At 38.7% G+C, this 24,605-nt stretch overlaps 3 protein-coding genes and 6 non-coding genes across 10 annotated transcripts in view; 6 read left to right on the top strand and 3 right to left on the bottom strand.

The window, feature by feature from the left end:
• Positions 1-3,926: 3,926 nt before the first annotated feature.
• On the bottom strand, positions 3,927-7,542 carry LOC112051925 (glucose dehydrogenase [FAD, quinone]-like). Its single transcript, XM_024090780.2, has 4 exons — positions 7,300-7,542; positions 6,412-6,569; positions 5,421-5,535; positions 3,927-5,280 (listed from the first exon to the last, which is right to left on the bottom strand). The coding sequence occupies exons 1-4, from the start codon at positions 7,540-7,542 to the stop codon at positions 3,946-3,948; spliced, it is 1,851 nt and encodes a 616-aa protein (XP_023946548.2). The 3' UTR covers positions 3,927-3,945.
• Positions 7,543-9,687: 2,145 nt separating this feature from the next.
• Positions 9,688-9,806, top strand: LOC112051932 (5S ribosomal RNA). The gene has a single exon (XR_002887273.2). It is a non-coding gene; the product is annotated as a 5S ribosomal RNA (ribosomal RNA).
• Positions 9,807-9,955: 149 nt separating this feature from the next.
• On the top strand, positions 9,956-10,027 carry Trnac-gca (transfer RNA cysteine (anticodon GCA)). The gene has a single exon. It is a non-coding gene; the product is annotated as a tRNA-Cys (tRNA).
• A 590-nt stretch (positions 10,028-10,617) lies between these two features.
• Trnas-cga (transfer RNA serine (anticodon CGA)) lies at positions 10,618-10,699 on the top strand. Its single transcript has one exon. It is a non-coding gene; the product is annotated as a tRNA-Ser (tRNA).
• A 1,319-nt stretch (positions 10,700-12,018) lies between these two features.
• Trnan-guu (transfer RNA asparagine (anticodon GUU)) lies at positions 12,019-12,092 on the top strand. The gene has a single exon. It is a non-coding gene; the product is annotated as a tRNA-Asn (tRNA).
• A 497-nt stretch (positions 12,093-12,589) lies between these two features.
• Trnae-uuc (transfer RNA glutamic acid (anticodon UUC)) lies at positions 12,590-12,661 on the top strand. Its single transcript has one exon. It is a non-coding gene; the product is annotated as a tRNA-Glu (tRNA).
• Positions 12,662-18,535: 5,874 nt separating this feature from the next.
• Trnal-caa (transfer RNA leucine (anticodon CAA)) lies at positions 18,536-18,649 on the bottom strand. The gene is made up of 2 exons: positions 18,612-18,649; positions 18,536-18,580 (listed from the first exon to the last, which is right to left on the bottom strand). It is a non-coding gene; the product is annotated as a tRNA-Leu (tRNA).
• Positions 18,650-19,752: 1,103 nt separating this feature from the next.
• Positions 19,753-21,961, top strand: LOC112051922 (uncharacterized). The gene has a single exon (XM_024090776.2). It carries the CDS (start codon positions 19,953-19,955, stop codon positions 20,460-20,462), a length of 510 nt encoding a protein of 169 aa, XP_023946544.2. The 5' UTR covers positions 19,753-19,952; the 3' UTR covers positions 20,463-21,961.
• Positions 21,962-22,175: 214 nt separating this feature from the next.
• Positions 22,176-24,605, bottom strand: part of LOC112051927 (uncharacterized) — a 46,053-nt gene continuing 43,623 nt past the window's right edge. For both annotated transcript variants that reach the window (XM_024090786.2, XM_024090785.2), the window contains one exon: positions 22,176-24,531. In XM_024090786.2, coding sequence (XP_023946554.2) covers positions 23,605-24,531 — 927 coding nt within the window. In that variant the 3' untranslated portion in view covers positions 22,176-23,604. The remainder of the gene's footprint in view (positions 24,532-24,605) is intronic.

Raw genomic sequence — 24,605 nt, 5'->3', positions numbered from 1 at the left:
TCGAGGAAGGCTATATATAGGCTATATGTAGGCTATATAGGCTATATATATATAGGCTATGTATAGGTTGCATTATATTAAAAAAAATAAAGATCCTTCCTAAAACTCCAATAATGTAACCCAGGTGTACAAAGGTGGGTATAAAAAGGTGGGTGTAGGGTTGGGTAAGGATAGGGGTTGGTTAAGAATAGGGATAGGGGTAGGGTAAGGGTAGGGTAAGGTAGGGGAAGGGTAGGGTAGGGTAGGGGTAGGGTACAGTGCATATAAGTAAAAGCGAAACTTGACCTTGTCCGCTTTTGAATATATTTTGAAAAAAAGTTAAATTAAGTAAGAGATACAAGAATGTGAGCGCCTGGCGAATGCTGAAAGTGCCTAAAGCAGGTGCTGATATAATTTGTACTTGTTGCTGCAAACTGCTGTCGTTATGCTCTTATTTTATTCATATAAATTAATTAACCGTGAACCGTGCAATTTGTTCAAGTAGATGTTCTTGCTACAGCTGACACAATAATGGAGCCTGACGTACATACAGATAAAATGTTTTTTTTTATTAGCAACTAGTCAACGCCTCGCGGTTTAACCCGCGTAGTACCTTCGTGAGAATACGGCGATAAAATACACTTATTATATGACACTCACAAATAACGCGGTTTTGTAGTGGTAAAAAAAATTCCAAAATCGGTTCAGTAGATCCAGAGATTACCCCTAAAATCTAAATTATCACAAACTTTATCTCTAAATATTAGTACTCGTAGATAGAAAGCATGTATGTATGCATGTATTTACTTAAAAAATCTTGACAGTCATCAACTTACCTAGAATTACATTAATTATTAGATTTTTTTTTCCAACATACTTGCTATATGTGAGTTGGATCACAAACAATATTCAGTAATTGTCCTAACGACAATCAGAATCATCAGAGGAATTATAGAAAATACGACACGAGGACGATTGAATAGTTTTTTTTGGTAATTCTCGTTTTATATTCCTCGGGCGGTTTACTAAATATTATGCATCTTCTAGGCAAATGCGTTCAAACATAAACTGCATCACCATCAAGCGTACTTGCAGTTCTTTATATTGCTTATTATGTAAATAAATAAAAGTGTTTTCCCAAGACTCACAAATTCATATTGCTTTCAATATTAGAGATCTCTAAATAAGCGAAGTCCCTATCTGATCTCCGATTTGTAAAATATTCGTCAAATTAGCATTCCTCTATAGCTTTCGGTCTGTTGAGTGAGTAGGTAGCAACGTGATAAAAGTCTACGGGCCTAAGATCCAGAATTAGAAATATATACACTCATCTGTGATTTATTAGTCATCATCAACATCATCATAATATCAGCCGATGGACATCCACTGCAGGACATATGCCTTTAGTAGGGACTTCCAAACATCACGATCCGCCTGCATCCAGCGAATCCCTGCGACTCGCTTGATGTCGTCAGTCCACCTGGTGGGGGGTCGACCAACACTGCGCTTACTAGTGCGGGGTCACCATTCCAGCCCCACAGCCCCTAGTCCCCGGCAGCCCCGCTATTCCTGGCTCTCAATTAGCGGTTACAGTAACGGCGGGGCAAGGGGTGTTAAGATTCATTAGTGGTATGAAACAAATAATATTTTGGTTCACAGTGACAGATTGCAAATAGGTTGCCTAGTTAAGTTGCAGCCAAACACATTTTTCATACAAAATCTAGGAAACCATGAACTTGATAAAAGGCAACCTAATACAAGTGCCAACCATTAAAATGGTACGTATCATTAGAACTGGCTGTAATAGGAACGGACAGTAATAGTTAGTATAGTACAACAAACGTTGTAGGCCTGCTCTGAGCCATGTTATACAAGTTCAATGATTCTTAATTTCTATGCATTTTATCGATTTAAGCAATACAGTTAGTTGGTAGGTATGACAGAAACATTGTATGATTGCCAAGTTATTTGCGTTCGATGATTCGTCACTTATGATTTTGTTGATATCTGATAGTAATGGGGAACAATAAATAGGTAATAATGATGAATACTTAACTAATAATATGAAATAAATGTCATCATGGTGTAAGAGCTGTGTCATCATTATTTGTTATATTCTTCCTTCTGGACTGTTTCTGCACTTGGCCATGTGATTCGCCGTTGTGCGTGTATTTGTTATGTTATTCAAGCTTGTAAACCGAAATTACCATTCTCTCAATGCACAGTAACACAATTTTTAGTTACATTTGCACCATAATGTTGAATTTGTGCAAATGCTTAGAATCATTATTTCTATATTTTATATTATTGCTTTTATGTTTTCCAACTTTTTTGGAAATCAATGAATGAAAGTTATATAACTTGTTTCAGTACTAGAATTTTTTTTTGAAGCGTGTGCAACGTATTACTAACTATTGCTCCTAATGACTAGTTTTAACGTTAGGTACCATATTTTAGGTGAACGGTACTGTAAAAAATCAGTAAAATATATGGATGTGACAAATCATCTAAACAGTATAACTTGATTCGGATCTATACTACAACGTTTATGCCATAGTAACTATTACTGAAAATGGCTAGTTATAACGATAAATAGCATTTACTTTGTAACTTACAAAACTCCATCAAATACATTGAAGTGACGAGACATCGAACCTGTATAACTTGGTATTACTCCAAATGGGCAGTTTTAACCATAAGTACCATATTTTTGTTAAACGGTACTTTAAAAAATCAATAAAATAAATGGATTGGACGAATCATCGAAACTGTATAACTCGACACAAAGCTATACTACAATGTTTATGCCATAGTAAATATTGCTGCAAATGGCTAGTTATAACGATACGTATGATTTATTTTGTTTGAGGGCACTTACAAAACTCAGTAAAATGTATAGAAGTGACGAGTCATCGAACCTGTATAACTTGGTTCAGTGCAGTCCTACAACATTTGAGCCGTAGTAACTATTGCTCCAAATGGACAGTTCTAACGATACGTACCAGTTTTTTTTCTTGGCGGGCACTTTTGAAAATTGACAAAATGTTTGAAAATAACGAATCGTCGAACCTGTATAACTTGGTTCAGAGCCCTCCTACAACTTTCATGCCATATTAACTATTACTCCAAATGACTAGTTCTAACGATTTGTGCTATTTTTTTTCGTTGGCCGGCACTTTTAAAAAGGGCCCAAAATGAATGATCTCCTTTATCGTAAAAAAGCATTTGACATATTAGACGACTAAATAACTGACGAGGAAATTGACATTTTACTTTACTTTTACTGTTTATATTTGGCAACCCCACAGTTGCAGTGTGAAAGCAGACAATCTTTTTTTTTTCTACTCTGTTGGGTATATTCTATGAATTAGGGTACGATTTTTTTAATTAACAAATGAGGGAAAGAAATTAAATATTAAAAGTAAATTAGTCATTGAATACTGTTTGACCGCAATTTAACCTATGTGCCATGCTTATCCCAATTAAATAACAGATGAGGATATAAATTTCTTTTGCCGGATCTCGTGCTATATAAGCTTTGCTCTCCCTCGTTATGCATTACAATAGTAATATTTACCTACCACAGTTTATTTTTTCAGTTGGACGCTATGAATGCCGGTGTCAGACAATTGGGTCCACAGACATTATTAATCGTTGTGTGCATAAAGTGGGCAAATAATGATTTCTCATTGTGAGACAGTAGTTATATTAGTTATGCAAGACTGCAAATTAAATTGTTTTTCCCGCGCTTTCATCATCATTTTCTTGACTCAGACTCTTCTACTTGTATAAAAGGAAGGTTTGTAGCTTAGACTTGCGAAATACGAGTACTATATAGATCAAAAACATTGAAGATATTGATGATAAATATACTGTTTCTATAGATCAATCAATACAAAACAATATCAAGAAGAACTCTTTTATCACAAAGTCTGCTCGTAAAATTATTTTGACACCCCTAGTTGTTTAAAAGTAATCTTTGGTGTGACTCCTCCAGTGCCTCACAACAAAATCGACTCCTCTCTCTCCGATCATAATGGAAGGCGCGTTGGTGTTTCCGCGAATGACCGCCGGCATCATGGACGCGTCGATCACTCGCAGAGAGCGCACCCCGTACACGCGCAGCTGGTTGTCCACGACTGCCTTCGTATCCCACTTCGGGCCCATCTTGCACGTGCCCACGGGGTGGTAGGTGGTGGCCGTGTACGCCTGCATCATGCAAACGAAGTACGCATCGGTACCCCACTCGTAACGCTTACAGTACGGCAAAGGCTCGCGCACGAAATGTGCGCCGCGGGATCTCATCGCTTCAGTGTTCTCCAAAGACAGCAGAAATCGGAGGGCCTTTAGAATGGGTATCATATCTCTCTCGTCACCGAAGTAATTAGGATATAACAGCGGAGGACCGTTTGGATCGGTTTGATTCAACAGAAGGACGCCTCTGCTCTTTGGCACCAGGTTCATAGCTCTCGGCTCGACGGCGTCGTAGAACGCAGTCGGCAGTATCGAGACGTACTCTGCAGCGATCGGATCTTGGATCATTTCTCTCCAATTTGAAATTCTGTTGAATTGGAACTGTATATCTGGCGCTGGTAGGTTAGGATCTGTTTTCAGAAATGAGACTGAATTCACCGGACCGTTGCCCGACAGCGGACCTCTTTTTATTTTCATTTCGTGATAGTCTTCGACGGCTATCAAGATCTCTTCCTGGCTGACCGTCGTGGCGGTTTTGTTAGACAAAGCTATCACAACACCGTTAAAAGTGACGTGGTCGTGCAGATTTTCTCCGACGGCCAGGTCTTGTACGACCGGGATGCCCAAGCTTCTCAATTGCTGCTTCGGTCCTATTCCTGATAACATCAACAATTTGGGAGAATTGATAGCTCCTGCGCTAATGATGACTTCTTTTCTCGCGTACGCTGTATGCTTCTTACCATCTTTCACGTAAACGATCCCGTATGCATTGTTATATTCGTCTATTAATATTTTCTTCGCTTCTGCGTTTGTTTCAACGAATAGATTAGGCCGTTTGTGCCGGATGGGCTGAATGAAGGCGACGTTGGTCGACACTCGCTCGCCGTCGAGCGACACCGCCTGCGCCTGCATGGTGCCCACCTGATGGGCGCCGTTGTAGTCCGCCAGAGGCAGGCCTCCTTGGTTGAACGCTTCGGTCAACATGATGGAGGGCGTGTCGATGTAGGGATACCTGGAAACGTATTGCTCGCCCTTCGCTCCGTGGTATTTGCTGTCGAGGACTTCTATGTTTATGTTCCTTTCAGACTTTTTGAAGAATGGCAGCACCTTTGATAAAAATAGAAAATGAAGTTATGTTAGTAGACTAAGCAAAAAATTTTAGTGAGAAACAAAACTTGTCAGCTTGTATTCTGAGCTTGTCAGTTATATCTTTTCTTTTATCCAAACCAAGTCATAGAGAAGCTCACTTCTTCATAGCTCCAGCCATCGTTGCCCGCGGCGGCCCAGGCGTCGTAGTCCGCCCTGTTGCCGCGCAGGTACGCCATCGAGTTGATGGAGCTCGAACCACCCATTGTTTTGCCTCTGATAACAATACAATATTATACATATTATATATAAAAGTCGAGGTCAAAATTCATGTACTTATTTCATTTAGGCTTCCTTTAAAAGCATTTTTGAAACGTCACGTATGTTATGAATTAAATATTTTATGTAAAAATCATTGACACAATCAATCATCAGGTCACCATAACGCTTAGTTTAAGTTAATATCTGTAAGGGTGTTTATGTCTGACAACAGCTGAGAAGCTGGTTTCACATATTTTTTTTATCCGAAGTAAAATAGTTCTATCGTTTTGGACCTTCGTTCATTCCAAAGTTAACTAACTTGGCAACTTCGTTCGTAAATCTCCCGATTGTACGCGCGGGCCGGGGGGCGTGCAGCGACTGATGCACCTCACTTCCCCGCACGCACGATTTTGTATGGGAATGACATTTTGCTATCGACAGGTCGCGTGATCAAGATCTGTCATTCCCATACATTTTTCTAGGTTTCGAAGCGTTTGCGACCGTAGAAAGAGAATCGACGTGCCACTTGGCAGGAGCTGATTTATACTACGAACTTTCCTCATAAATCAATTTATCTATTGCTGAAACTACTTCAAATTAAATCCGTTGAATAGTTTTAAACATCAAAGCGAACAGACAGCGGAAGCGATTTCTTTTCATACTATGTAATCATAACGATGAAGAAGGCCATCCGAGTCCGAGGCTGTCGATCTGTTGCTAAATATTTTTAGTTGCTTGCATTCTGGTGACAGACAAAGGTAAACAAAAAAGTTGCAGGCATTTATAGGATACGCATGCCTACGTTACTTTGTATAGCATAGTTTGAAATCGGAACAAGTAGTTTACATAAACTAAGTAGAAATGTATCGCGTGTGACAGCGCAAACCGTACCGGGGCCAGGGGCAGCTGCCCCCGGGGTGCGCGAGGCAGCTCCGGCCGTTGGGCTGCGTGCGGTACTGCCAGTCGATGTTGGAGCCCAGCAGCGCGCTGGACAGGCCCGGCACCAGCGTCACGTCGGGCTCCTCCGGCCCGGCCTCTAGCAGCAGCACCTGACATCGAGAACGCATTGTCCGTGATCGTTACCAACCCATACTCGTCGAGTCTCCTCTCAGAATGTGAGGGGTTAGGCCAATAGTCCACCACGCTGGCTCAATGCGGATTGGCAGACTTCACACACGCAGAGAATTAAGAAAATTCTTTGATAAGCAGCTGGTTTTTCCTTTACCGTTCACATTTAATTTCTTAAAATGCACACAACTGAAAAATTGTAGGTGCATGCTCCGGACCAGATTTAAACCCACACCCTCCGGAATCGGAGGTAGAAGTCATATCCACTGGGCTATCACGTTATTGTCCATAAAGCAAGGTTTAAATAAGCGAAACCAGCAATAAGTTAGTCCTCAAGTGAGCCAACGCTGGCTTGTCTGGCGCCAGCGTTATTTATTAAGCGACTTTAAAAAGAGGAGGTTATCAAGTTGAGTGGTATGTTTTTTTTACGTATGTACACCGATTACTCGAAGACGCCTGAACCGATTTAGAAAATACTTTTTTTGTTTCAAAGGGGCTCTCTATGTGATCCGATGTCAAGATCTGATGATGGAATCCTGGAGAAATCGAGCTTTTATCGAACTTTGAAAAATTATAGGGGTAACTAGTGGCTACCATTTGCTAGGCTTACTTCATGGGGTTTAAAAATGCCAAAATTTTCAGTTCGTACAAAAATAAAGACGGAAGTTTTACATACTTAGGAAACATGCAATACCTAGTATACTCACTCACCTTCCACTTGTGGTTCTCTGTAAGTCTATTGGCGACGACGCAGCCCGCCGCGCCCGCGCCCACCACAATGAAGTCGAACTCCTCGCGGGGCGCCCTCTCTCTGCGACACTCCTGGCGCTGGTCTGCGGACCCTCCATACAGCTTCACCAGCAGACTGAGGTACAGCAGCCCGAAGTTGGAGCACGCGGAGTTGGGCGTGTGAGGGGGACATGCTTCCGACAGGTCTAGAGGCTGCCAAATCATCTGAAAATGCATCATTAACAATAGACAGACAGACAGACGAGAGACGTAGCGAAACTATAAAGGTTCCTTCCTCCTCCTTCAGTCGTGTTCCTCATGTGTGAAGGTCTGGACCACCTCCACCCATGACTTTCAGTTTTGTTGTGTCACGCAATTGAGTTCTATCTTCGGCCACCCAGAGAGCATTGTAGGCTCGCAGCCTCTTTCCTTCCACTTTACCGTCAGTCATCATCAGTTTCTTGATATTATCTCCGTCTTTCCTGGCAATGTGTGCGAAATACTCAAGGATTTACTATAGGCAGATGGTAGAAAGCCTAGTTTTGACTCTGAGTTGGGTAAGTAAGTACTTATTGATGCGTTTACTTGTAGAAATGAGGAGAAGGTAGTAGTAATAGTTTCCCCTTTTTTTTAAATTTTTAGACGTTTTTTTTATAATTGAAGTAACTTGATCGTGGCAAACTGAATCGTGAAATCTTAATTACTACTTTTAACAAAAATCCCTGCACTGCATTCAAAGTAATCCGACAACACGATGTTCTGTGATGTGCCTTTGTTGAGGCTTTCGTGTTAAGTTTATAGGCCTCTAGCGTCTATTGTCACCGGCGAGGCGGCAACCACTGCGTTGATTTATAAACATGACAATACTACTTCCGCTGCTCTACTACTAACAAATACTAATAGAAATAATTGTAAAAAAAAATCAAAAGCGCTTCTTACCGCGACTAACCAGCGCCGCAATCTGCTGAAACTACAGCTGTAAATACATCATGATATCTAATGAAGTACCTGAATGTAGTTTAAGAGCGGTATGAGGAACGATATAATTTGAGTTTCCGCCAAATTAGAGATTTCCTGCACACGAGAACAGTAAATAACGCGGTCTTAATTAATTATTTCTAATTGCATAATTAATAAATGTGTACCTACCTAACTATACATTATTTTAATACGGCATATTTGCTTGATTTTGTTATACCTATTCAGATATAATGAGCCATAAAATTTCATATCTAGTGTTTATGTTGAGTAACTAGGTATAACAATGTTCAATACGTGATTAATGATACAATTAATTTAATAACGATCCGGCGTCCTTCGTATCCTTTGAAATGTTTCCTTTTTTTCAAATTAGCAATGACTTTTTAGGGTTCTGTAGTCAACAAGAAGAGTTGTGTTTGTCTGAAAAACATAATATTGCATTAAAGTAGGTCGGACCGTTTTGATTTTTAGCGAGACTAACGAACATGTGCGATTTTCGTAGCAATTTAAACTGTGAGCCGTTTTGCGCGCACGGACTCACGGAGGAGTATTATTGTACCTAATCAGGTACAGAATTATAAACATACAGAATTATTGTACCTACTCGGGTAGTTGTAGCTTGTAGAGGAGATCAAATTATTGTAGTAAGCTCAGATTATTATTAAAAAAAACAACAACTAACTTTAAGTGTAACTTCTCTAGACACTTTGGGCGCTTTTGGTGATGGAGAAAAGTATTGAGTGTTCTACCTACTCACCAGAAAAAAATTATAAATGTTCTAAATTCCTTTTTTGATTTTTAGATTCGTCGAATTTACTTCAACAGCGCTTGATAAGTTTCAATTGAATTTGAATTGACTAAATATACCTACATACATAAAAGCGAAAGGTCCTGAAAAAAGATAAGTGTGAATAGTCATCTTCTAGGCAAGCGCGTTCCACCGTAGGCCTCAACACTTACCATCAAATGAGATCGTGGTCTCAGTGTGGCTCATATAAAAAAAAACAAAGAAGGTCACTCATCACGAAATCTCACATGACGTAGAAAGATGTGGTAGGGAGGTAGTTCACAGTTAGTAGAGGTCTGCTAAGAGTGGCTTTTGCGACTGCGAGAGGACTGAATTAGGTCTAAGGACGGACGCAGCCGCGGGAGTCCGCTAGTAAATATATTTAATTAAATAGCACGTTAATGTGGAGAAATGTCTTAGTTTATTTTTCCTGAAACCTATTCCGTAGATCTGGAATACCCTTCTAGCCCTTCTTTTGTTTTTTGAACCATCAAGAACTTGGGTATATTCGAGAGCGAACAAGCATCTTCTAGCGCGTTCTAACTTCCACTATAGGCAGTAGTAAAAAAAATATATTGGTGTAGTATTTTACTTACAACATCGCCAACATCCATACCATGTTAAATACACCGGTTCTCGTCCGATCACCGAAGTTAAGCAACATCGGGCGCGGTCAGTACTTGGATGGGTGACCGCCTGGGAACACCGCGTGATGTTGGCTTTTTGATGCGCTATTTTTTGATTATTTATTTTTAATATACAAAAGTGAGCTCGTTTCTTATTGTTGCAATAAATTTTAATAAAACCTATTATGTATTTTGGGATAAAACTTAGATTTTTATAGTACATAATTTTGTCACTTGCATCAGCGGGGATATAGCTCAGTGGTAGAGCATTCGACTGCAGATCGAATGGTCCCCGGTTCAAACCCGGGTGTCCCCTGAGAGCATGAGTTATCTTTTCTTTTTACTTCCATTTTTTTTCTTAGCATGTCATAGGAAAGTAAGTACTTAATTACAATTACGATATATTTATTGTATTTTCAAGTTAAAATAATTTTCACTAGAAGATAAAGGAATCTAATGAGCAAAATAATATTTGTTTTATTCACTATCCTTTCTTTTAAAAATTATTATTCATTTTCACTTGTTATACCTACTTTATATTGTAACTTTCTTGGTAACGTGTGTAATTTCAAATGTAGATTAAGCAAAATCGGGGTTTACAAAGCTTGTTTCGTGTAGGATCGGATCAGCCCCTGAATTCTGTAGAGTTACAACGCAGTGACATCGTTGTTAGTGACATTTTAACTTTGGCAACCCTTTCAATTATAATTCTTTGAATTAGAATTGATAAAGACGATCATTTCATCGACGAGTGGTAAATAGTGGAATCGCATCCAAGCTTAGTATTGCGCGTTGGTCGATGATTTTAAATCAAGTGTTTTAATATCATCTAACATCAAACACAAATCTGAATACTATAAAAATATTTTAATTGTATTATTAGCTATTTCAACAAGTCAACACGTAGCAGTCGTGGCCGAGTGGTTAAGGCGTCTGACTCGAAATCAGATTCCCTCTGGGAGCGTAGGTTCGAATCCTACCGGCTGCGAAGTTTTTTGAATCAAACAAATTTTTTAGTGCAGTCTTACGTTTTTTTTTCGTCCCGACTCTACTTAACAAAACCTGCTTTCCGAACAGTGTTAGCCTTGAAGTAAATTATTATTATTTGTGATTGTATATTGTAACAAAGTACCAAAAAATGTAAACCCAAAGGCCAAATTAGAGGTTTTTGCGAGTTGGTTAGCGCTCGTAAATCATAGGTACATGTACTGTGGATATAAAAGTTTAACTACTAATTATTAATAATACATCATAGCATACTACTAAATAATAAATACATTATAGTCGGACCGTCATGTAAAGATGTTCCGTTCCTTCTTCGCAATACTATACTATTACTAGTCACTTCGCAGTCAGTCAGTCAGTAGTGCCACCTGTTGTATAGTGCCACAAACTTATCTGGCCCGGTAAGGGTGTCGCTGTTGTCGCGTTTTTAAATTTAATGATTTGCGCACTTCATATTGCTTAAGACATTTTTTTATGCAGATAAAACTACAAAATGAAAATAACAATAATACTTACTGTAGACAGCAAAGCAAACAATGACTAGACAAATCAAAATGCGACCGCGACGACGTTAGTTCCAGTTTTGGCCACCAGAAACAGAAACGTTTGTGGCACCATACCAATACCTGTCGTATGGTCCATTTGCTTTGTACTGCATATCTATGTGGTGCACAGATTAAACAATAGATGACGCTAAGCAGAATAAAGCTAACTATCTAACTATAATCTAATTGATATTAAATTGAGAAGAAATTATGGAAGATACCTAGGTATACTTAATAAGTTCTCATACCTATTTGTTTAATTTTACTTTTTAGAAGCAGCTGATGCGGATTTCACCACTATATTTCACCTGAATAATTTTTATTCTGTAAGGTAATATTTAATTAATAGTCCAGTCATTTTAGGCATTTTATACCCCAATCTGGGGAAAAATTCCTAGTGAGCTGAATTTTTGTATACACCTTTATTACGGCGTTGTTATGAAGTTGTGAAAAATCGACATCGATATCGTGTCGGCTAAAAAAAATTACAGAGGTCAAAAGGTCACGAAAATCAGTTTTTATAACTCTAATCTAGGAAGTTTAAAATGACAGAAAAATAATTACTTGTATTAAGGTTGCCCCTCAACCCACCACCGAAATCGCAGCTGACTATTTCAGATTGCTTAAAAACGTTGTTAGGGACTGTTCAAGTTTTATCTGGATGCCTCAGCTGGATGCGTCGTTTTCCTATGCTGGATGGTTAGGTGTTATTTAACACTATTAACAACAATATCATAATTTCAACAATTGCTTCATCGCCTCCGTGGCGCAATTGGCTAGCGCGTTCGGCTGTTAACCGAAAGGTTGGTGGTTCGAGCCCACCCGGGGGCGCGATTCTTTTTGTTTTTGTTTCTCATTATAATTTTTCCGTTTGCCTTGAAGAACCTTGAGCAATGGAGTATTATTTTTTCCGAATTATTTTACTGCGGTTAATTGACTCCACTTGAATGATTGATCTGGTGACAGAAGAAGAGCTGGTTCATTTATTGTGCACAAAGTGTTTTTTCCACCTAAATTTCCACCATTGCACGTGGGCATGATAATGTGTAGCTATTATGTTATGTTAGTTACAGTTTCTTATTGTATTTTTTTCAGAGCTCAAAGTAGGAAGGTACTCATGTAATCACTTTAGTCCTATAATATAACATTTTTTTTCTCATACTATCGCTAAAGTTGGTTTAATTTAAATTATGACTGCAATAATTGTATGGCATTTCTGTTACTGATCCCTTTATAAACATTAGATGACAGTTTTCAGAAGTACTACATTAAATTAAATAATTTGACAATTGTACTTTATAAACAAGTATTTCAATTCAATGATTAACTCCCGTATGGTCTAGTGGCTAGGATACCTGGCTTTCACCCAGGAGGCTCGGGTTCGATTCCCGGTACGGGAATGTTTTTTGATAAACGCGATGTGCCAATTGTTTTTATTACTTTATATTTTAATTATTAATCTAATATTCTGTTATTATTATATTCAAACTAGAGTAGTTGCGCCTCTGGAAAAACCAATCCCACTAAATGCACCATCCACCATTCATCAACCACAACTATAACCGTCTACCAAAAATCTTTTTCTGTTTTGATATATCATTTCAGGCATCGAAAAAATTTTTTTTTATAATGTTTGTCGGTTTGTTTACGCTGATCTCCAAAACTAATTTGATTCTCATGCAGTTTTTATTACAGAGCATTTTGTAACGTGTAGTTTTATTGAACTTCTACGCACGACGCACGGATAAAGTTATATCAAGGCCGAATGGTGAATGTAATAATAAATTAAATGACACCTGCCATCCGTCTGGAGTGACAAATTTTTTTCAAACAAATAAATAAAATAAAATAATTTAAATATATACGCTACAAATAAATCAAATAGAAACAGTAAAATGAATTTGAATAACATTATAAAACATAGAAAATATGCGACGAGTTGGCGGCCAGAGCACCAGCGCACGAAATAACATCTTCATATTGTCGTCGACGTCGCCGTCGTCGTCTGACGAATTTAAGACCCCGCCAACATCTGCGGGGGATGAGACACCCGTGCGGACGACTCATCGGGGTGTCACCACACGACGACGGCAACACCAACAACAGCAACAACACCAGCAGGACGTCGATGAGATACCACTACCGGAGAGCTTGGATCAAGAGGGGCTGCGGGCTCCTGTGAGTGCTCCCGCTACCGGTGGTGTAGTGCGTCGCATGAGATGGTCTCGTCCACTCAATGAGAGCGTCATGCGAGCGTACTATGGGGCGACAGAGGGGGGAACTAACCTTACTGCGTACCGGTCAAGGATGTTGTCTATGTTTCAGACTCTTGAGCCAACAGTGACCGTGACTGCGCAGCGACTATCGGATCAGGTGCGAGCAATCCAGCGACGTCATCTGCTAGATGAAGCTCACCTTGAACGACTGCGCTCTACTTCAGTACAAATCGATACCATCCGTAGCTTACCTCAGCAAACATTGCAAACCAACATCCCAGAGGTGCTACAGGATGGTATCGATATGCAAGTAAGTAGCCAGAATTATGAGCAATTGAGGAGAACTTTGGAGGATTCTATTGTGACATACAGGTACATGCCTCTTAATTTAAGACCAAAATTGCCTCGTTTGCCTGTACATAGACGAAATATGGCGTTAGTGGGGGTTCTAGATCAGATTTTAGGTGAATATCTCGTAACATCTGAGGACCTAAGTGATACGCATTCGATTCTATTCTGTGGAGCCGTTGCGGCGTGTCGTATTGCGGGTGTCAAATTCCCTGAACCACGCACGGCTCCGCAGAGGACGGGTCAAGCACCAGCTTGGCGGACCAGAATCGAAAGGCGTATCACACTGACTAGAACTCTCATAGCTAAGCTAATCTGCTTCAAGGAGGGCAACAATCGTCCTAGAGTTATGCGATTTGTGACTCAGGCTTTTGCTGGGACTGACACACGCCCGTTCCAGTACTTGGCTTGTGTCACCGAACGCATTGACTTCTTGAAGCAGAAAGTCTATGCATGGGCACAGCGCATTAGGCGCTATAAAGAGCGTATAGACCGGTATAATCAGAATAGGATCTTCCAAAGTGACCAACGGAAAGTGTACAGGAACTGGGAACGATCCAGTGTCTGTGTGACAGATGGGGAACCTCCGACTTCTGATGCTATGTCAGATTTCTGGCGTAGCATCTGGTCGACCCCCGTAGGCCACACTGAAGGCGATTGGATGAGTACTGTCAAGGAAGAGTGTGCAATGGTGGAACAAATGATTCCGATATCCATTACTACAGAAAATGTAAGTTGTGCAATTCGCCCGGCGTCAAACTGGAAATGCCCAGGACCGGACGGATTGCACAACTTCTGGTTAAAATGGTTTCGTAGCGCCCATTCTATCTTGGCAGTGCAATTTCAAAATGCCATTGACACTGGATCGCTACCGGCATTTTTAACAACTGGTGTCACGTTCCTGCTACACAAATCCGGAAGTACCACAGACCCCAAAAACTACCGACCGATAACATGCTTACCCACCATCTATAAGCTCCTTACATCCATTCTGTCATCAAAATTAACGATGCATATAAATGCAAATCATATTTTGGCCCCAACACAGAATGGATGTAAGGCTCGGTCTCGTGGTACAAAGGAACTTCTCCTCATAGACACTGCTATTTGCCAACAGGTTCGGCGAAACAGAAAAAATCTCACGGCTGCTTGGATAGACTACAAGAAGGCCTATGATTCAGTGCCTCATTCATGGCTCATGGAGGTCATGCGGTTGTACAAGGTCGATACAACACTATGCTCTTTTCTTGAGTCATGTATGAGACAGTGGATGACAGTTCTTCGTCACCCAGGCGCTTCTGAGTGTTCTGAATCGAACGAACTGATAGGGATTAGGCGAGGTATTTTCCAGGGCGATAGTTTGAGCCCTCTATGGTTTTGTCTAGCCCTTAATCCTCTCAGTACTTTACTGCGGGATTCAGGGCTAGGGTTTCGCCTTCGCAGGAGTGGTGAGCTCATATCTCACTTGCTTTACATGGATGACCTCAAGCTGTATGCATCAAAGCGCACAGACCTAGTGTCATTGCTGAAGATTACTCAAACCTTTAGCAATGACATAAGGATGGAATTTGGTGTAGACAAGTGTGCGGTCATCAATGTAGAGCGAGGAAGGATAGTGAGCTCCGAGAATATAGTTATTTCAGAAACTGTCATTCTCAGATCACTCCTTGAAGGCGAGACCTATAAATACCTTGGAATGACAGAAGCACTTGGTATTGAGACAGGGAATATGAAACAGGTAGTGAAGGAACGCTTCTTTGGCCGCCTGAAAAAAGTCCTAAAAAGTCTTTTATCAGGCGGTAACAAGGTGCGTGCCTTCAATAGCTGGGTCATGCCCTTACTCATATACACTTTTGGCATTCTAAAGTGGACTCAAACCGAACTGGATTCCCTGGACTGTAAAGTCCGCAAACTGCTGACGTCATACCGGATGCATCACCCCCGTTCATCTGTAATGAGATTGTACATCCCACGCAAGTGTGGAGGACGTGGCTTCTTAAACGCCAAGAACCTCCATAATCGTGAGGTGTGTAACCTCAGAGATCATTTTCTCAAGATGAATGTGAGTATGTATCAGGATGTCGTTGCAGTGGATAAGGGACTTACCCCGCTATCCCTAGGCAAAGAGAACTGGCGCAAACCTATAGTAATTAGTAACTCAGATCGTGTGGCAATATGGAAGAGCAAGGAGTTGCATGGACGATTCTACAAGGCCCTTACTGGGCCGGATGTAGATAAAATAACATCTGTATCTTGGTTGCAATTCGGTGACCTCTTTGGGGAAACCGAGGGTTTTGTCTGTGCAATTATGGACGAAGTTATAAAGACGAGAAACTACCGGAAACACATTATGAAAGATGGCACTCTAGACATCTGTCGAGCGTGTCATCGTCCTGGGGAGTCCCTCAGGCATATTGTGTCCGGGTGTTCTCATCTTGCTAACGGCGAATACTTACACAGACATAATCAAGTAGCCAAGATAATCCACCAACAACTTGCTCTTCAATATGGCCTTATCGATTTTGAGATGCCTTACTATAGGTACGACCCAGCGTCAGTTCTTGAAAATAGCAGTGCATTGCTCTACTGGGACCGAACGATTATCACTGACAGGTATATTGTAGCCAATAGACCTGATATAGTGCTAGTCGATCGGTCAGTGCGTCGTGCAATAATTGTTGATATTACTGTTCCACATGACGATAATCTGGTTAAAGCCGAAAAGGAATAAAAATTTTAATAAAAAAAATTCAACCGACTTCCAAGTCAAAAAATAACTAACTAAAAAGCAAAAAATAACATCTTACCTATGTGCTACCTTCTGATCAGTTTGAAGGCGGTGCCAAGCCAGTGTTGTGTTTTAATTAAAGCTGTTTCTGAAAGAACCACAGAAATTTTGTAGTTAAATGGTGTTTAATTAAAACATCACTGGCTTGGCACCGCCTTCAAACTGATCAGAAGGTAGCACATAGGTAAGATGTTATTTTTTGCTTTTTAGTTAGTTATTTTTTGACTTGGAAGTCGGTTGAATTTTTTTTATTAAAATTTTTATTTTTTTATTTTTAGTGTTAGCATACCTACTGCGTGTGTACAGTCACAACCTATCTAAATGGAAAGTTCTTATCAATACAAAATTATCAAGTCCAAACCCAAGGTAGCTACTATGAGCCGTCGAGGAGTTCTCTTCACTGTGCTTCGTCTTCATCACCAGACCCTTAATACAGTCACAATCCATCTAGGTGAAAAGTTCTCATCAATTCAAATTTATCAAGTCCAAACACAAGGTAGCTACTGTGAACCGTCGAGGAGTTCTCTTCACTGTCCCTCGTCTTCCTCATCAGACCCTTAATACAGTCACAATCCATCTAGGTGGAAAGTTCTCATCAACACAAATTTATCAAGTCCAAACACAAGGTAGCTACTGTGAACCGTCGAGGAGTTCTCTTCACTGTCCATCGTCTTCATCACCAGACCCTTAATACAGTCACAATCCATCTAGGTGGAAAGTTCTCATCAATTCAAATTTATCAAGTCCAAACACAAGGTAGCTACTGTGAACCGTCGAGGAGTTCTCTTCACTGTCCCTCGTCTTCCTCATCAGACCCTTAATACAGTCACAATCCATCTAGGTGGAAAGTTCTCATCAACACAAATTTATCAAGTCCAAACACAAGGTAGCTACTGTGAACCGTCGAGGAGTTCTCTTCACTGTCCCTCGTCTTCCTCATCAGACCCTTAATACAGTCACAATCCATCTAGGTGGAAAGTTCTCATCAACACAAATTTATCAAGTCCAAACACAAGGTAGCTACTGTGAACCGTCGAGGAGTTCTCTTCACTGTCCATCGTCTTCATCACTAGACCCTTAATACAGTCACAACCCATACAGGTGGAAAGTACTCATCAATACAAATTAATCAAGCCCAAACAAAAGGTGACTGCTGTAAATCGTTGACGAGTTCCATCGTCTGTGTTTCGGCTCCATCATCAGACCAACTCCAAACCTTCATAAAGTTGTAGTGGTTTAAAATACCTTATGGAAACACTAACAAACGCACTAGCCGTCTCTACAACTTTCAAAAGTTCCCCTCAATTTCTCCAGGATGCCACCATCAGATCCTGACATGAAAAAAATGGGACCACCCTGGAAGTAAACCCTTCAAAACAAAAAAAGAATTTTTAAAATCGGTCCATAATTGACGGAATTATCGCTGGACATACATAAAAAAAAAAAAAAAAAAAAAAAAAAAACATACATACAGCCGAACGTAGAACCTCCTCCTTTTTGGAAGTCGGTTAAAAAGTATCAAAATACTTGGACCTTGCTCACGAGATTACCGCCATGTGGAATGTTGAGTCAACTATTATTGTTCCGATAGTTGTTTCAGTCAATGGTCTTATAGCGAAAAGCTTCGACCAACACCTTAAGAAGCTTTCGCTTAACTGTTGGATCAAGAGTCGGATACAAAAGGCAGTGATTCTTGAGACGGCGCGTATTGTGAGGAGGTTCCTCACTCTGGAGCCCTGACCACCGGTTGCTTGGGCACTCAAATGTCCCGCAGCGGGAGGGTGAATTTTTTTTTTTATAAATTTTTAATAATGTTTTGTATTTTATACTTATATTGTTAAAGATTTAAAAAAAAGAAGTAATAAATAAATGAGAGACGAAATAATTAAATAAAGAATCTTTATAAAATTAAATAAAATTTTTGTCAGAAGTGGGATTCGAACCCACGCCCTCAGAGAGGACCAGAACAGCTCAACCTACATAGTAGGCAAGGGTATCCTTGAGTCTGGCGCCTTAGACCGCTCGGCCATCCTGACAGATGTGCTGTTAGTTGAAATTATCGATTAAATTTATGACATACAAATGTACTTCTATATTATTAAAATATTTAAATTTAATGAATCTAAATAAAATTATATGGTTTTTGGAATAATTGATTTAAGTTATATACATAAATAAAACTATTATTCATTCACGCACGGTATGTTATACTACAGCGACATATTTTGATCGATTAGTTCAACAAATATAGTATAGATGTCACCTCAAAAAAATGTCTTACTACAATAATTAGATACAGTTAATTAGTTATGACCTAAATTAATGTTAAAATAAATCTGGATAGTTTTCATTTATTTTATAGACATTTTCCCATAGAAGTGCCTGGTTAATTTAGAAATGTGCATTTCCATGGCATTTCCCGACACGTATTGCATATTATTTTGTGTCACTGTCACCGTCACCTTCGGCCACCGTCTTGTCATCGTGTCACTGTCAACTGTGTATTGTGTAGGGCTGTGATATTTTTAAAATATGGATTTTCATTTTCGCTAAGTTTTAAAAAGTTTACAATTCAGTTTATTTATTGAACAAATTGAACAATTTGAATATTCTAAAAAAAATTAAATAAGTAAATTGATATAATAAAACACGTGCTTTTCCGCTGCACTACAACAAGACAGTAATTTTTCTTAACCTCTCTTATTAACTTCGCTCACTGCTAATCAGACCTTATTGGTAGATCATGGTATCTCTTTTGCCGTTTATGGGGTTAAATTTTGTATGAGGGTAAGGTATATATTAGCTATCTGAAATATAGTATTTTGATTTTACAAAAGTACTTTTCATTTTAGTGATGTTAGTGTTATTTTCGATTATATGCAAATAAATAAACTAATGAATGATGATGATGATGAACACCATAATATATATTATAAATAAAATACAGTAGAGATGTTTATGATGTTGTTATAGTTCAAATGCTTAGCGAAACAATGTAAAAAAAAATTAATTTGTTAAAAAATATCGAACTATCGATAAATCGTCCATAAAAATATTAGTAATAAATATCGATATTTTAAAATAATAATATTTAAACATAGATATTTTATCAACAGCCCTAGTATTGTCATTTTGTCACTTGTCAGTGTCATCTGTCGGATCTGTTCTGTCACGCTCAACGTTTAAAAAAAAATAAAAATATTTATACAATTTTTTAAACTTTGAATTGAATTCTGATACATTAGTATAAAATTACAAATTGATTTGTATCCAAATAAACGACATAGCATTAAGCAAAGCATATAGAACTTTGAGATTGACCTTTGTATAAATAATAAAATGGAAGTCGAAGAGAAAATCAAGGAAGACATGAAAAAGCTCGGCTGCAAATGCCCCAAGAAGATAGCCCTGGCCTATTCTCTGTACATCCACTTAGTGGACCAGAAGATCATGTATGACACGGAATACTGTTACAACAAAGACATCGACACGCTGTACGTCGTCGCCAGACCCAACAGAAATGATAAACTAAACATATACGTGCCTGTGTCTACCAGCCAGGACGTAAGTATGAACTTTATAAACGTTTTGCAAGAGAACTTGTGCACCGTAGAGACTGGACCGAGTATAAACTTGGCGTTTATCGAAAGTGATATGACGACAGTCATTTATACGTTCACGAAAGGGCTTGCTGAGCGGCCGAGCGCGGAGAAAACATCCCTTGTTAGACAGAAGGAGGAAAGGAGGACATTCATTAACAGTGAATTGAAAAAGAACAAAAGTGATTTATTAAATCAAGCACTGAACGGTGGCATAGTTGATGATGATGATTGTGAAGTGTTGGATTGACGGCTTGAGATTTAGTTATACCTTTATGATATTATGTTCACTGTTTTAGTCATATTGCTAAGTATACCATTGTTACTATAGGATACATGTATCATGTTATCATGTACCGTGGGCAGTAGGAAAGCAATTTTTACATTAGACATAAAATGTGTTTTCTCAATTAAGTTATTCTCTTGTTTTGATGAGTAATAAAAGTATTTTAATTGAAGTTACCATTTATGCCCTAGATAGTCAAAATTCTAAATCATTCATATAGCTCCTGCTTCTGTTTTATATTTGCTGCTTTTTGCTGTAAAAGTTAAGATCCGTCAACACAGTCTGCATCCCACCACTATTTTCCCCACCACCTAGAAGATTATGTCCCAGTCAAGTGTAGTATAATATTTTGACATGGGTTTGGTCCCCAGGTTGGGCCGATTGATGTTTTCTTAATTGGTCCAGGTATGGCGGGTGGAAGGCTTTGGCTGTGGTTAGTTACCGCCCTACCAACAAAGACATACCGCCAAGTGATTTAGTGTTCCCGTACTATGTTGTGTAGAAACCAAAAGGGATGTGGATTTTCATCCTCCTAACAAGTTAGCCCCCTTCCATCTTAGATTGCATTATTACTTACCATCAGGTGAGATTGTAGTCAAGAGCTTACTTGTAAAGAATAAAAAGGAACAAATCCTCTTAGTACTGTGATAGCCATAATTCATTTAATAGTAGGTGTGATTCCAGCCATGTGTTGGCCTTAATAGTCAAAGAAACCATGTATAAAAACCTAGACCTAATAGTATCTGATTACCGTAAGGATCTGTACCTAAGACCTGGCTAATGACATACTTAGTAAAACAATATAATAATATCTCAGCATCTGTTTCTCATACAATTACTGTTTTATCATTTGGGAACTTCATGATGCTAGTCTTTATTACTTATTACTGTATACTGTATTATATAATACTGAATGTATATTGTACTAGCATGTTACACAGTTAATGAACTGAAGGCTGTTGTTACAAGTCATTAATTGTTTTGCACAATGAGACATAATAGAATATTCTAGACATCATCATTATGTTACAGTCAATATTCATTTATTTCAATAAGGCTTAGTTTACAAGCCCTTTTGAAACATCAGGTGATAATAATACAAGATAATGGTGATAACAATTACTTGAAAACTTAAAATTAAAGTTACAAGGATTCCAAATATGCATTGGTCCGACAAGAGTAAAGGGCATATGGAACTTAAACCCACAATGCTGATGAATGATTAGTACCAGGATAGACAGTTTCATATGCTCTCATTTGAGTATTTTTGTATAAAGGTTTTTATTTTAAACTTTTTGTTAATAATTAAAAAAGCTTATTTTTAAGATTATTGGAAATATTCAAATGATATATCATTTGTAAAACAATCAATAAAAAGCAGCTGTTTCAATTGCAGTTACTTGTTGAACTATGAAAACTAAGATTTTTCTATAATGTTAAGTTAATTATAGCTTGTAACTAACTGTTGATGTTTATTGATATCTATACTTCTATGCTAATTCTATAAAGCTGTAGAGTTTGTTAGTTTGCTTGAATGCACTAATCTCTGGAACTACTGTTAGATAGCCCATTTATTGAGGAAGGCTATATATTATCCCCATATTCCCACGGGAACGGGAACCGCGCGGCTTCAGCTAGTAAAATATAAATGAATGGGTGGTAAATGAAATGAACTGCTGTTATTAATTTGACACTTTATTATAAGTTACACATCAGACATGGTACACATATCCACTTTACACTATATTATACAACTAACACTTTGGGTGGGTGGTACAAAGCTACAGAATACAACCATTTTATCCATGCATATACCAGGAAAAGTTAGAGACGTCGGGTCTTCTCCGACCCGTGGTACACGGGGCGGGGGTACGGGCCTCGAGGCAATGCCTCCTTGCCCGGGCATGTCGCGGGGGAACTTTCTCCCCCGGTGATTTCTTCCAACCCCTCCCGGGGTTGAGGCTTTTCAGCCTAGGGGATTGGGCTTTGAACCCGTTGGCCCCGCGCGGACTGCGATTCCTCGCTATCCTGCGTCGGGGCAGCGCCGGGTTCAATGAGGGTCCCTGCGCGGAAAAGTTAGGGCCTGCCTTACTTAGTTTAGAGTTGATTGAATAGATGGCGCTAGTTTCTATACTAAGAAACACTTTCATGTATATGGAGCGCCATGTAAAGTTAAATTTATTTTTAATCTATAAAATATATACTCGCTGAGGTTTAATTAATCGCGTTTTCTAACCTGTATAATTGCAATTTACTGCGTAGATTTTTATTGGATGACATGCATGGCCCTAATATTTTATATGAAATGCCCTTATAAGTACATACTTATATAAATAATAAATAGCTATTTAGTTAAAATACGGAAGAATTTTCTTAAAATAGTGATTATAATATTATTTCAGTCGATATAATTTTATAAAAAGTATAAAAAACCATCTTATACTTAGGTATTGTAACCTTAATATTAACGCTTCAAAACTGCATTGAATAGGTACTTTACTTCACTATAGAATAACCACCATAACTTAAAAATTAAATGTTCTAAGGCTCAAGGCACACTGAAGTCCCGTGTATAGACAGACTACGGTGTTCCTTAACGCTAAGCTAAGCATAATACACACTACGATGTTTGCGACTACTACGGGACAAGATACCAACAGAAATTTTGGTAAATGTAATAAATAGAAAAGTCTGATGCAACCATCGTAATCTCTATTAACTTTATTATTATTCTAAGTTATTGAAATAGGCGTAAGTAGGTAAGTACAATTGATTATCAATAAAAATTAATTGTTTAGCACATGTTTTCTTTAGTTCTTTACTTTCTTTACGTAACGCATCAGTGAAATGAACATGATTGAAATAATTAAAACATGTACAAGACCGTTTACTGCTATGTATCATATATGTTATTGCGAGTCAAATGATACGCAAAATACCTACTATTTACAGGGTTTTTATTACAATTGACAAAAATAATAACTTTAAGATGATAGTCCTTTTAAATGTAAACCTCTTTCACTACACTGGGAAATTGTCCTTTTAAATAGTCATTATGAATACAACTAACTTTTTGAACACTTGTTTAGCACCAGTTTAGTTCATTTTATAACAAATTTTTATGGGTTTTTATGCATTTGCCTCTAAAACAAATTTCAGTTTCGTGAGAGACTTCAGTTGACATGGATGTACTGACTACGTTGGCTGGATCCATATAACTGGATACTGATGAACTTTCCACATCAACATCAGATTGTTCAGCTAGATTATTGGTTTCCTTAATAGTTTTATAAAGCTCCAGGGTATTTGTAATGGTTTCAATGTCTTCCGACATAGTTTCCGCTGTAATTTCTTCCGGAACGTAAGAAGATTCAGTCGTAATCTTCACTTTGTTTGCCTGGGAGTCAACTTCTACAGCATTGTCTTTGGTTAACTCTGTTGTTGTCCTGATTTCTTTTACAGGTGTTATGGTACCATTTTTAATCTGCGAATCATCAGGTGCTGTTACTCCAAACAAATAATCCATGAAGCTAAAACTGTCTGATCTATCGATTGTTGAAGGGCTTTTAAAGGCTGGCTCTGTTGGTTCGCTATAATAGGTGCTGTCATCAAACGTAGGGTCTGGTGAACCTGTACCTAAGTCCATGTCACCTGGACTTGTCTTTTCTGTAGTCATGTCTACATCATCTTTTATGGTTGAATCAGTTTGTGCTTTCATGATTTCCGTATTGCTCTCTACATTTTTAACAGTAGTTATTTTAGGAATATCGATATTCGTCATTACGTCTAGTGCATCTTCATGAGTTTCAAAGAAGTCTTTAAGGAATTGGTAGTTGGGCTTATACGTTGTTACAGTAACCTTTGAAGTGCCTTTACCTGACTTTTCGACTGCGTTCTTGGGTACGTTGTTGCCGAGACGATTAACTACGTGAGGATAATATTGTGATTCCGCTGCATCGATTCCTTCAGTAACTGGACGTACTTTCACTTTTTTCCAAAATCCCCGACGACGATTCTTTTGGTTCGGTACTACCTAAAAACGAAAACAATGATGTTCATAAAATTGTAAATACTTACAGAAGTTTCAAGATCTGTGATCTATACTAA

This window comes from Bicyclus anynana, chromosome 2 (assembly GCF_947172395.1).
Source record: "Bicyclus anynana chromosome 2, ilBicAnyn1.1, whole genome shotgun sequence".
Taxonomy (NCBI): domain Eukaryota; kingdom Metazoa; phylum Arthropoda; class Insecta; order Lepidoptera; family Nymphalidae; genus Bicyclus; species Bicyclus anynana.
This window is presented reverse-complemented; position numbering and strand designations above follow the sequence as displayed.

What these genes read in the sequence shown, in the direction of transcription:
- LOC112051925 (XM_024090780.2), bottom strand. Translation starts at nt 7,542, where the DNA reads ATGATTTGGCAGCCTCTAGACCTGTCGGAAGCATGTCCCCCTCACACG. An exon ending in CAGAGAACCACAAGTGGAAG is followed by an intron (nt 6,570 to 7,299) that starts GTGAGTGAGTAT and finishes TCTCGATGTCAG; the next exon opens with GTGCTGCTGCTAGAGGCCGG. An exon ending in GGCAGCTGCCCCTGGCCCCG is followed by an intron (nt 5,536 to 6,411) that starts GTACGGTTTGCG and finishes TATTGTTATCAG; the next exon opens with AGGCAAAACAATGGGTGGTT.
- LOC112051922 (XM_024090776.2), top strand. Translation starts at nt 19,953, where the DNA reads ATGGAAGTCGAAGAGAAAATCAAGGAAGACATGAAAAAGCTCGGCTGC.